Source organism: Callospermophilus lateralis, chromosome 1 (genome assembly GCF_048772815.1).
Source record: "Callospermophilus lateralis isolate mCalLat2 chromosome 1, mCalLat2.hap1, whole genome shotgun sequence".
NCBI classification, from domain to species: Eukaryota; Metazoa; Chordata; class Mammalia; order Rodentia; family Sciuridae; genus Callospermophilus; species Callospermophilus lateralis.
This window is the reverse complement of record NC_135305.1, coordinates 1,813,116-1,825,825: the sequence shown is the minus strand read 5'-3', so window position 1 is coordinate 1,825,825 and position 12,710 is coordinate 1,813,116. Positions and strand designations below refer to the sequence as shown.

The window sequence follows — 12,710 nt, the reverse complement described above, 5'->3', positions numbered from 1 at the left end:
TAAAGAGAACAAGTGATTGCTGGTTGATCCCCAGGGGTTCACATGATCCACATGGTGTCCCTAGAGCATGGTTCTGGAGCCGTGCACACAGGACTCTGAGCAGGACTGGTGGGCCCAGCACTGCTTAGACTCAGGAAACTGCCCGCCTGGCTGCTGTACTCCCCTAAATAGCATGTCCTCCTAAGTAGTGTCATTTATTTTTGTGGTTTTTCATTAAGTGGCCAGGGAACTAAAAGATACTGACCATTATTTTTACAAATATCACCTAAACGTAGGACATTAAATTCTTTTTCTTCTGCTTGTCAGCAAATTTTTTGCTGAACTCCACTACGTGGGTAGTGCTGCACAAGGCATGGTGGGGAGTCCTTCTGGAGGTGTGAGGGCCGGGCTGGGGACAAAGCCAGGGTTGTACAGTTAAGTCAGCCCTCTGCCTTCCCTTTGACTGTAAGGTACGATTGCCGTTCTCTGTCCCCACTGCGTTTTATTTTGGATGGATGGCTTTCCTTCCTCAACTCACGGATTGACTGATTATCCTGCCCAGCGTCAGTGCCTGGCCTGGTATGTCTGCCGTGTTCGGGCATGCAGAATGGCAGCTGGCCCTGTGGACCTGGTCCTGGCGGATCTCGCCATGTCAGGGAGGCGTGAGGGTGGTGCCATGTAGGTTTGCTAAGCCAGGCGAATGGGCCTGCGAGGAGACATGGAACTGTTATTAAATGCCCACCAGTTGAAGAATTGGACTTGCAGAGGGGCAGGGAGCAGACTCCCGCTGAAAGATGTGGACTCACTGAACAGATCAGAGCTCTTCAGAGTGGTAGAGACCCTGCCTTCCCTAAAGGCTGCCCCACCACTGTGCCACCTCAGTGCTTGCTTGGCTCAGAGGGGGCCAGCAGGAGAGGAGTGGGGCTGGTCAGTGCACAGGGGCACTGAAATGAGCCAGCCGAAAGCAGAAATGCAGTGCGGAGCTGTTTGGAAAGTTCCCGATAGTGGGAGCTCCGTGAGTCTCTGGGACCTCTGCTGACTGCCAGGTGGAGAGGAGGCCGTGGTGTTCCTCGTAGGAGGGAAGTGCGCGTCGTCCTCCCAGCGCCCTCCCAGGGCCTCGGCCTTGGGCTGAGTGCCCACTGGCAGGAGGAGCAGTCCTGAGGGAAAGCCAGGTCTGTACCCCTGACTGGCTTGTGTTGCCCCAGTGACTTTTCCTTGCCTTCAAGTCATTTTACTGTTAATGTCACTGTAGTTTTCATTTGTCTAATATCATTTCCTAATTAGACCCCAAACTAAACCTGATTTTAAAATAACTGGATAGCTCTTTTCCTCCCTGTCTCCACCCCAAGGTCGATGGTGCCGCTGCTCCAGGTGATATCCAGGGGCTCTCCCATGTCCTTCGAGGACTCGGGCCGCATCATCCCGCTCTTTTACCTCTTCAGCTCCCTCTTCAGCCACTCACTGATTTCCATCCACGATAATGAGTTCTTCGGCGACCCCATAGAAGGTGAGAGTTCTGAGGAGCTCCTGGGCTGCTGCCAGAGGCCTGTCAGTCTTCACAGAGAGTGGGCAGCTTCCAAGCCTTCGCAGTGTGCATGTTATGTTGAGAGAGGGGGAAGGGGGGCTGGTTGGAAATGGGGGTGTTTGCAGTTGTAGGGCAGAGACGGTCGTCCATGATGCCCTTCACGCTGGAGGAGCTGGTGGCCCTTTCCCGCTGCCTGCGCGACGCCTGCCTGGGCATCATCAAGCTGGCCTACCCGGAAACAAAGCCCGAGGTGCGGGAGGAGTACGTCACCGCCTTTCAGAGCGTCGGCGTCACCACCAGCGCTGAGATGCAGCAGTGTATACAGATGGAGCAGAAGCGTTGGATTCAGTTGTTTAAGGTATTCCATGTTCCGGCAGGTGTCATTTCCTGGGGCTAAGTAAGCCTAGATTTGTTTTTGGCCTGATTGATTTCAGAATAATAGAAATACAGGTTTGTTTCAAGCATGTTTTTTAATTTACAAAACTTTATAAGAAAAGTTACCTTTATTTTTACATTTGCCTCATTTTAATACCTTGTTTTTGATATTGTCCATGCATCTTGTAAATTGTCAAAGGACTTTCTTTGATTAGATAAGGTATAAATGAAAAATTTTTCAAGTTTTCTTTTTTTTGTACCAAGGATCAAACCCAGGGACACTTAAGCACTGAGTCATGTCCCCCAGCTGTTTTATGTAGAGGCTGGGTCTTGCTCAGTTGCTGAGGCTGGCCTCAAACTTATGATTCTCTGCCTCGTGCCTCCCAAATCTCTGGGATGATAGGTGTGTGCCACTGTGCCTGGATAAATGTTTCCCTTTTTATTTTTCACTAATAGATCTCAAACAGCTGTTACAGTTTTTCATCTTTTTAAAGGCAGAGTAACAAAGGTAGGCTTGGTCACTCATTTTTAATGCTAGGCGCATATGAATTATGCTAAGATGTGTCATTCTCACATGCAGAAAGTGGGGGGATGTTCCTTTGCTGGGTGCTGGCCGGGAACCAGCACCACTGGGAGTGTCACTGCTGGGGGGGGGGGGGAGGGAGGGTGCTGCCTCGTCAGCTGAAACTGCTCATTAACAGAGGGCGGGCAGACATGGTGCACTTCCCAAATTGAGTGCTGGATTTACAGCTCCTCTCCCACCAGCGACCTCGCGCCCGCAGCGCTCAGGCAGAGCCATCGACTGTCCCTCCAGGTCTTTTATCACTGCTTTTGTCAAGCTATCTATTTAATTGAAAGAAGTTAATTGAATGAAAATGATCAACTAAGCTTGTATTAATACTGCTAATGGAACTTTCTTCTTGGCCATGTTTGGAGGAAGATGTCAAGCTAGACTTTAGGAAAGGCCCATTAATGCTTGCACTTAACCTGATGGGCTAATTAAGGAATGCTTATTCATCCTACAAGTCCAAGAGTCTCTCTGCAGCCCATTCTGCCTGATTTTACAACACATTTCACTTAGGAGCATGAGTATTAGCAGCAGTGAAAGTAACTGATAATGTTTTGATTGTGTGAATACAGGGCTAATGCATCATTGAATTCATAATTTGAACAGATGGGTGTGATGCATGTTTGCACACTTTATTTTAATTACTTATCTGTCTCTAAGTAGATGTTGAAGTTCACATGTTGAGCCCTTAATATATCCTTTCTTAAAAGATTGATGGTTATGTGATTTTTCCAAGTTAAAAATAAGCTCTCACCTATTCAGGACTTAAAATTGTTGTGGGAGCTTTATCTGAATAAGAACGTTATGGTGGCGTATGTATTTTCCTTTTAGGTTTTAATTAAACTCTGGGATCTTTGCTGGAGACGCTTTCCCTCACGTGGGAGACCAGACTCCGCGTGCTTGTGCCAGATGATTCCGTTGTTTTACAGCACCTCTGGAGAGGGTCATGATTTCCTATGACAGGCTTATCTTTCAGGACATAGAAATCTCTGTATTTAATAATGCTATAGTAGTTATTTTCTACCCTGGCCCTATTTTGTTTTGTTCAAGCATTTAATTAAAATTTTGTTGCAGTGACTTACTGCCACTTTGTTAATCATTGAAGATTTTAAGAATTAGTGAAAAGATCACTGGTTTTTTGCTTTTGTTTGGTGCTGGGACCAAATGCAGGGCCTGTGCATGGTGGGCTAGCACTCTACCACTAGCTATACCCCCAGCCCTGAAAGTTCACCGTTTTTGGCATCCAGTTGCTTTAGAATTGAAGTCATCATCACCAAGACCTCTAATAAAACAACAAAATGGCCTTTACTATGAGGTACTCAGCAGCACTTGCCCCGAGTGGGCCCTCATTCTAGGCAGTGTCCCAGCCTTGCCTCTGCCCATGCGCTGCCTACAGTGATTCGTATAGAAGAACACTCGTCCCCCTGGATAGCGGCACTCAGCTGGCAGTTGGTAGAGTCAGCTGCTCTTCCCCATTTGCCCTCTGAAAACCAAAGTGTAATTTGACCAGCACTTTTTAGGTATTATAGAGACCCAATCCAAATTGGAGTATCCAAGGTAGAACCAAGTAACAAGGTGAGCACGCTTGGCCAGCGACTTGCAGCCTGCCCCTGGCTTTGACAGAACTGCAGATGAGGCCTGACCCTTGCGCACCAACCATTTTCATTTTTCAGCTGGTGATGGTCCTCCTGAACTAATTTGTGTGAGAGGCTCTGGAGACTGGTCACAGAACATAGAATTTTAAGTGGATAGAGTCATCTTTCTTTGTCACTAGAAGAATTGAGGTCAGTTTCTAAGCCCTGAATTGACACTGCTAAAACAGTTTATGCATTTATCAAATTTATAAACTCCTCTTGAAGTGTCATTTATAGCTGTAATCACCTTAGTCCTGGAGTAGACGGAAGCTGTGCTGGCCGCGTTTGTCTTTATTACACGGTTTGGGTTTTGCTTAGCAGATCTTACACATCAGATCTTACACATCATATGGAGACGATGTAATTTCCTCTCCCGATTGCCTTTCAAAACTTGGACTGTGGGGGCTGGGGTAATGGCTCAGTGGCTGAGCGCTCGCCTCACATGTGTGTGGCACTGGGTCGATCCTCCGCACGCATACAAAAATAAATAAGACAGATATTGTGTCCATCTACAACTAAAAAGTAAAAATAAAATAAAAAACCTGGACTGTGTACTTACCTTTTGGTTGCAATAGTGTAAACACCAGCTGTGTCATTCAGAAGTGTCATAAGAGGAACGGCATAACGGTGTATGCATTTCTAAGTGTTGAGTAATTTGTTACTTTCTGAGCTTTTATATGATCTAAGGTTTGGGGATTTTGTCTTCGTATTGTGGTGCTGGGAACTGAACCTAGGGCCTTATGCTTGCTGGGAAGAGACAGCAGTTAGTACTGACCATGCTGTGGGCCAGAAAGAACCAGCACTGGGCCTCCGGAGCTGCAGGAGAAGGTGTCATCAAAGAGTACCGAAGGGTCCAGGAGTGGCCAGCTCCAGGTCGGCCCTGATCCCGGCCTGAAGCTGGTTCTGTACTCAGAAAGGAAGTGCTGCCGTGGTATCGGGGTAGGACTTGAAATGCCACCGCGTAGAAGCCCCATCTCAATTGGTAGGAAGTATCCACCAGTTAAAAGCCGAATTCTGGATCTTGAGAGGCTTTCCCCATTGTAGTTCCACCTGCATATCCACAGTGCTCAAATGCTCCTTTTTCTCTGCCCAAAGGTGGTTATCCAAGCAGTGTCTTACAGTGAGTGAGATGCAACCTGTCTGACCCATCTTCTCTGGGCACATAGAATTTCTGGCATGCCTGTATACCGGGATTTGTGCTTAATAAAGACAGCACTTGAATCTCTTGTCACAAGTACATGTTAATGTGTGGAATTGTGGTGCTGTTTTAAAGGGAAAGCTCCATTGAAAATTGAGATTGTGTGGGCTGGGGATGTGGCTCAAGCGGTAGCACGCTCACCTGGCATGCGTGCGGCTGGGGTTCGATCCTCCGCACCACATACAAACAAAGACGTTGTGTCTGCCGATAACTAAAAAATAAATATTAAAAAATTTCTCTCTCTCTCTCTCTCAAAAAAAAAAAAAAGAAAGAAAGAAAGAAAATTGAAATTGTGGGATCTTGCTTATCCAGTGAGTGTGTTCGGAAATTTTCACATCACTCTAGTTTTTTACTTCTGTGATTATTCCAAATTATATTTTATTTAATTGGAAGCAGTGTGTACACAAGCCTGGCCTTTACAGAAAATTCCATTATAATCTTTCTTTGACTCCATAGTAGTTGTATGATTGAATCCTGGTTCTAGAGATTTAAAACTTTGGCTTTACAGTTTGAGTGTTTGCCTTTATTACATGGTACTTTACTTGTAATAAAGGTGTAGTATAGAACTTGGGTCTCTTTTAGGTAGTGCTGTTAGAGCTCTTTAGTCATCTGCTGAAAAACTGACAAAGAACTTCAGATCCCAGATCAGTGCTCAGGCACCTGCTGGGTTCCCTGTAGTCATCTGGGTTCTGTTCATAGAAGCTCCCTCTGCAGCCAGAGAGGAGCTTTGGCTCAGTGAGGAACATGCTGCTCTTGAACTAAGCTGTAGGAATGTGCCAGAGTCTGCCTGCCAGACCCCAGGGAGGCAGGCCACCTCCAGAGGCTCTGTGAAGGATGCCCGAGTTGTTCTCCTTGGAGATCCTGGGGCTGCCTGCCCCCGAAGCACTCCATACAGTGTTTCTCAGAAAGATAAGAAACATTTTACACAGTGGAGAAAATTGAGGTGGCCTTCACTTTAATTCAGATAAACTGATGTGTCCAGGTTTGTGTTGTAAAGTGTGATTACTGTCTCCATGTGGCTTTTAAGGACCATCGTGTGTGCATGCTGTGGGGGGTCCTGTGTGTGCTGGCAGGTGACTGCTTTGTTTCTGCAGCTTTCCTCGCTCCCTGGCTGGTGGCCTCAGTGGCCTTCTCCCCTGCCCTGGTGGTGGATGGTGGCTGCTGGACTGCTTGTCTGACCCAGCCCCTGTTCTTCCCTTTAGGTCATCACCAACCTAGTGAAAATGCTGAAGTCCAGAGACACCAGGAGAAACTTTTGTCCTCCAAATCACTGGCTGTCAGAACAAGAAGATATTAAAGCAGATAAGGTGTTCTTGACAGATTCTTAAAGTACTTTTCACTAATTTTTTTTTCTTTTTTCTTTGTGGGGAGAAGAATAAGTTCTTTAAAGTTGTATTTCCTTAGTAAATTAACACTGATGGTAAGCCTGTTCTTTACAGTGCCTCCTGGGCTGGGGGTCGGGGCAACATTATCAATATTAATAATCTCTTCACAACCGTATCAATTTTCTAAAGGAGCAGAGACAGACATAAGTATTGCTAAGATCCAGGTCTACAGCGGATCATGTAGGATATTAGAGCCTAGCCTTAGCAGGGGTGTATCAGGTGTGTCCAGGGAAATTCCTGGCTGCACTCACTGCAGACTCCTGGGGCTGGAGATGAAGTGCAGGGCGTAGAAGGAGCAGGCCACAGGCCTGCTGAAGACCTGAAGGTGTGGGTTGGGAGAGCAGTTCAAGTGTGGTGTTCTCCTGGACGCCCACCTTCAGGTCCACCTCGGGGCTTCTTGCTGTCCCTTGAACAAGGCTGGGGCCCCTACAAAGAATTTCCCACCAAAAAGAAACCATCATTGGCACAGCAGGGAGGCCCCTCCAAGGGGGTCGTGGGGTATGAAGAGGGGTCAAAGGTCCCTTTTGGGCTCCTGCCACCCCAGGGACTCTGGATGTCATTGAACACAGCTGCAGCACACTCAAATCAGCATGCTGGAAAAAGAAGGAGCTGCCCTGTGGGACACGGGTGTCGTCCATCGGGCGAGAGGGCGGGACAAGGCAGCCTGCTTAGGACAGAGGCCCAGCTCACTAACATGAGTGGGAGCTGCTGGATCCTATGTTGCTGACCTGATCACCTCCCACAGGTCACCCAGCTCTATGTGCCCGCATCCAGACATGTGTGGAGGTTCCGTCGGATGGGGAGGATCGGCCCGCTGCAGTCCACCCTGGAGGGTGAGTGCTCCCACTGGCACTGCCTGCTGGTGGCCAGGCCTCGCGTCCCGTTTCCTGTCGCAGCGCTTGTGCCTTCGGGGTGCAGTTCTGAGACTGGGATGCACCATCGCTCCCCAGCCAGCCACCCTCAAAATCACTTCAGCTCCGGGTGCCGCGCACCTTCCCCAGGGCAGCTCTGGGCTGGCAGGCTGGTTCCCGTCCTGTGCTCGCCTCTTCTGGAAGCCCCTAAGCAGAGTCCCCCTGCTGGGCCCGAGCGGCTGCCTGCGTCAGGCACAGCCTGTGCTCAGCCTGTTCTGCCGTGGGTGTGCCTCATTTCTGGTCCACTTCTCAGCATGAGGAAGTCGGTTGTTTCTTCTTCAGTCTGGTGATGATGGACTCAGGTGCACTAAACCATCTGTGGGCAGATTTTTATGTGAACAATCTTTTTTTCCCACTTGAATAAATATCTGAAAGTGAGAATCCTGAGTCCTATGCCAAGTGTATGTTTGACTTTATATGAAACTCGCTTCAAAGTGGCTGTACCACTTTGCATTCCGCCCAGCAGTGTCTGAGAGTTCCAGCTGTTCCATACGCCGGCCCACACTTGGAATTGTCTTTTTTTTTTTTTTTCTTAAACCTTTATTTTAAGGTTTAAGGATCGAACCCGGGTCCCGCATGTGCTAGGCGAGCGCTCTACCGCTGAGCCCCAGCACCTGGAATTGTCTTTTTTAAAAAATCATTTTTAGCTGCTTATAAAGATGTGCCATGCTATCTTATGGTTTTAATTTGTATTTCCCAGCTGATAAATGATGTTATCTTTCATGTACTTGCTTTTTTAAATTACTCAGTTTTGGGAGTTTTAATGTATTTTGGTTATAATTCCTTTATATACCTATATATGGAGTATCAAAGAGATTCTTACTTAGAGCTTCTGATAACTGATGAGAGCGGTCAGGATCCTCCTCTTCTGGGCAGTGAGTTCAGAAGAGCCAAGCCAGGGCTCGTTGTGCTGTGCACAGCTCTCCCTGGTAGAAAGTACAGCTGAGGCCCACAGAGTGCTTAGCCCAGCAGGTCGTCTGGCCTTCACCACATCCCCCCGCCCCCAGGAGAAGAGCGGGCTTATGCACAAGGCGCAGCGTCCTCAGATCTGCACTTGGCAGCCACACCAGCCAGTGAGATTCAGTAGCTAACAAAGGCATCAATTGCTGCTTGATCCAGAGTCCTCATGTCAGATTGGGCTCCAGCTGGTGGAGCCGGGGAAGGCTCAGTTTTGACCCCACTCTGCATGGGCACTGGGCATATGGCTGGACCGATCCCACGGGTTTTAGATTGGGCCTGGGGTGTGTTTGTGGAGCTGGAGTTAGACAGGTGAATTAATAGGTTATTTTAGTCCTCTTAAGAGTGGCTTTATGAATGCTGACTTTGGTAATGGGCAGTGGACATGGGAAGGACAAGATACATGGACCACTAATTATTTGATGTGCCTGGCAGTGGGCCTGGAGTCCCCACCACTGACTGTGTCTGAAGAGCGGCAGCTGGCTGTCCTGACGGAGCTGCCCTTTGTGGTCCCCTTTGAGGAGCGAGTGAAGGTAAGCCCTGGTCCCTTTGGGCGTTAGTCGCAGTGCTGGGGCCTGTGCTGGCTGGGCAGTGGTCTGCAGGGAGCTGCTGCCCAGCCTTGCTTTCTTCACCAACAGACTCTTCTCTGTGTTTTGTCATGTTAGCATTAAGAATTAACACACCAGCAAAAACATCTTTGATTTCTTTGTTTAAATTGTTCTTATTAGGTTGTAAGAGCCTGCAATAATTTTTAAGACCTAACAGATACCTCTTTATACAGAATAAAACAATTTTCCCTTGAATTATAACTGATCAAAGAATTGTTAACTAGAGAATTCTCATGGAGTCTAAGTGCATTTATTCTTCTCTCTCCACTATTTCCTATATTTTGCATTATTTTTGAAAATGCAAAATCTTGTGAGGAGATGCTTCTGTACATTCACATGAAAGCCAACCCTGTTACCAGCACTACTTTACAAAAATGGACAAGTGAGCTTACGTCCTTTCCAGATGATTCTGCTAATGTGCAGAACTTCGTGTTTGTCTTTCCAGATTTAATTTTTGTATTCTTCCTGTGTGGTGTGGGGGGTGTCGGTGTGGGTGTGGTATGTGTGTGTGTGTGTGTGTGTGTGTGTGTGTGTGTGTGTGTTTGTAGTTGTAGTTGTTGGCAGACAGCATACCTTTATTTGTTTTATGTGGTGCTAAGGATGGAACCCAGTGCCTCACACATGCTAGCGAGTGCTCTGCCACTGAGCCCAGCTCCAGCCCTTCCCTGTGTTGTGAAACTTGGTAGAAGCCCCCAGGCCTGAAGAGGCTCTTTGTGGAGGCTACACGCTCTCCTGGGTGACAGGAAGGTGCTCGGATGCGGCTGGTGCTTCCTCCCTTGGCCCCGCGCCACGGTCCAGCATCAGAGCACTGTGTGAACAGCTTCGCTGCACAGACACACTGGCCCGGCAAGCCGTGCCTCCTTCTCCCACCACCTGAGCCTTCATGAAAGATGTGTGAATGAACAGACAGCATGGGATGTTCAAAGTTTACTGTGATATGGGAAAACAGCAGTACTAGAAATGTAAATAGTCATTTGTTGATAAAAATCTAGTATCTTGGCTGTTAAATTTCACTTCAGAATTTTTCTCTTTGATTGCTTGTTGTGTAATATCTCAAAACTTTCCCTGTTTTGTTGTTAGATCTTTCAGAGGTTGATTTATGCAGATAAGCAAGAAGTTCAAGGAGATGGCCCATTTCTGGATGGAATTAATGTCACAATAAGAAGAAACTATATTTACGAGGATGCTTATGACAAACTTTCCCCAGAAAATGGTATATATGATTCTGTGTGAGTGTTTGCCAGGGGGCAGGGCTGGGAACTGTGTTAGGAAACAGTGTTGTTAAGGATTTGTGTCCACCTCTTTTCCTGTGCTGACTTGGTGGTGCCCACAGCACTGGGAGTCAAACCAAGGCCGAGTACGTGCCAGGCAAGTGATCTCCATAATAGGAACTCCAACAGAAGCCTTTTAAATACTGGTCTTCAGGGCTGAGACAGAGCCCGGTGATAGAGCACTCCCCTGCATGCACAGGGCCCAAAATACAAGAAAATACTGATCTTTCAAAGGCACAATACTCTCCCACACAGTACTGTTGTCTCTCTACTTTGCTACCTTTAATTCTAAGAATATTGGTGGCTGCAATTTACCTTCTGCGTTTTTATATAAATGCATGTTTATGTAAGTATCAATTATAAGTCACATTAAGTGCACTGAAATAAATGCTGTCATCCTCCCTATTTCTTTATAGAACCTGTGCTTCAGTGGTATTTCTGTTAGTAGAAGGGTTGCAGTACACAGGAGTCGGGGTTGTCTTTGGACAGCGAGGCCGTGCTTGGTCTTTAGTTACTGTGTGAACCTCACTGTTCAGTGCTACAGCTGTAACTTTAGAACCTCTTGTTTGTGACGCTGCATGGCAGGGTGATGAATCACTGTGGAGAAATCAAAAACAGACCTTGCACAGACCTGTGGTCGATATAGGTTGTCCGATGGGAAGCAGCAGCTGCCTTGCCTTTGAGGCAAAGAGATGGAGGGTTTACCCTCCTGAGTGTCTGTTTTTGTAGCCCCGGGATCACACCCAGGCCCACGCAATGCTCTGCCCTGGCTGCATCCCAGCCCTGTGGTGATTCTCTGAGCTGGACTGAAGAGCTACTCTTGTTTCACTGTGGCGCCACTGGAAGAAGCTGACCCACCGTCCCCTACTCCGTTCCCAGTGGTTTTCACATCATTTGTTCGTAACCCGCTAGTGTGACCTGAGGCCCCGGTGAGTTCACGCAGTCTAAGCCGTGAACTCTCCCCACGTCAGATCTTTCTTGCCGTGGATGTTGTCTTTCAAACCCTACATGTGAGGTGGACCGAGGCGCCCTGCCTGCCAGTCTACCTGAGTCTGGGTGGACTGGAGGGGAGCACATAGTTGAAAAGCTGCCGTCCCCTGGCGGGACCCCCTGTGCCCTCACAGGTCGGTGGCATGGTTCTGCATCGTGTCATTTCATTAGCAGAGTTGGTGCTTCTGTCCCCAACTGAGGTGCTTAGACCTGCCTGAGGGAGACTCATTCTCCCCTTCGCTCAGTGCACACAGCAGGTACTCAATAGTTACTTGTCAGATTTGCCTTCAGACCCCATGAGACGTGACAAAACAGTAAGTGTGTGAGAGATTGGCATCACATCCAGAGAAGAGTGTGGAGGCCCTTCAGGGGGACAGCACTCGCCCGGACCTGCAGAGGCGTCCGTAGGGCAGTGTGTGTCCTGCTGGTTGTGGGGGCTGTTTGGACTTGGTTTGGGTTTTTTCTTTCCTTTGTTTGTTGGGGGGGCGGAGGGTTGTTTGTTTTTGTTCTTTTTTTCCTCCCTTGGTGCTGGGGATTGAACCCAGGGCCCTGTGCACATGAACCGAGCACTGTACCAACCGAGCTGTATCCTCAGCCCCCCTTTTTAGTTTTATTTTGAGACAGAGTCTCACTAAATTGCTGAGTCTGGCCTTGATGTTGGGATCCTCCTGCCTCTCCCTCCAGAGTTGTTGGAAAGATAGGCATGCACCACCAAGCCTGGCTGTGATGGTTTAAATTCTTAGAAATATTCTCTAATTTAGGCTTATGAATTTGAATATTTAAGGCTTGTGTTGGGTATTTTGCTAGGGCATTTTGCATCTTGGAACATTAAATTTCCGAGAAATGTCTGAATTGCTTTGTTGGCTAGTCATTGTCATAGCCTCAGGTGATGTGGTCATTCCACATATCGTTGGAGCAGGCTCCTCTGGGGAACAGTCTTGACTGCGTGTGAGTGGACAAGTGCCCGCAGGAACGGTGGCTGATCTTGTGCAGCAGCGTGGGCCTTTTGGACGCTATTTTTCCATATGAGCATGTGCAGAGAGAGCTGTGCTTGCTCCAAAGACTGCTGGGTGGCTGTGCTGCAGCTACTTGGGTGGGAAGCTCCTCCCCTGGGCTCCTCAGGTTTCCTGTCTTGGTTTCTGAGAACCTCCCTTCGTGTGTGTCAGTGGGTGGATTTTGTTTCACTTAATGGGCAATTATAATTAACATGCTTTTCCTGAAGAACAGCCGGCATTAGGATAAAATCAGTTTAATATTTTTCGTAGGTCGTATCCCACTAAACCTCACTGTGTAGTTAGGTATTTCTAAT

At 47.8% G+C, this 12,710-nt stretch overlaps 1 protein-coding gene across 1 annotated transcript in view; it reads left to right on the top strand.

Annotated features, from left to right (window-relative positions):
* Positions 1-12,710, top strand: part of Ube3c (ubiquitin protein ligase E3C) — a 91,263-nt gene that overhangs the window by 45,372 nt on the left and 33,181 nt on the right. The window contains exons 13-18 of the mRNA XM_076873033.2: positions 1,329-1,486; positions 1,630-1,862; positions 6,482-6,586; positions 7,410-7,497; positions 8,968-9,065; positions 10,221-10,353. Coding sequence (XP_076729148.1) covers positions 1,329-1,486; positions 1,630-1,862; positions 6,482-6,586; positions 7,410-7,497; positions 8,968-9,065; positions 10,221-10,353 — 815 coding nt within the window. The remainder of the gene's footprint in view (positions 1-1,328; positions 1,487-1,629; positions 1,863-6,481; positions 6,587-7,409; positions 7,498-8,967; positions 9,066-10,220; positions 10,354-12,710) is intronic.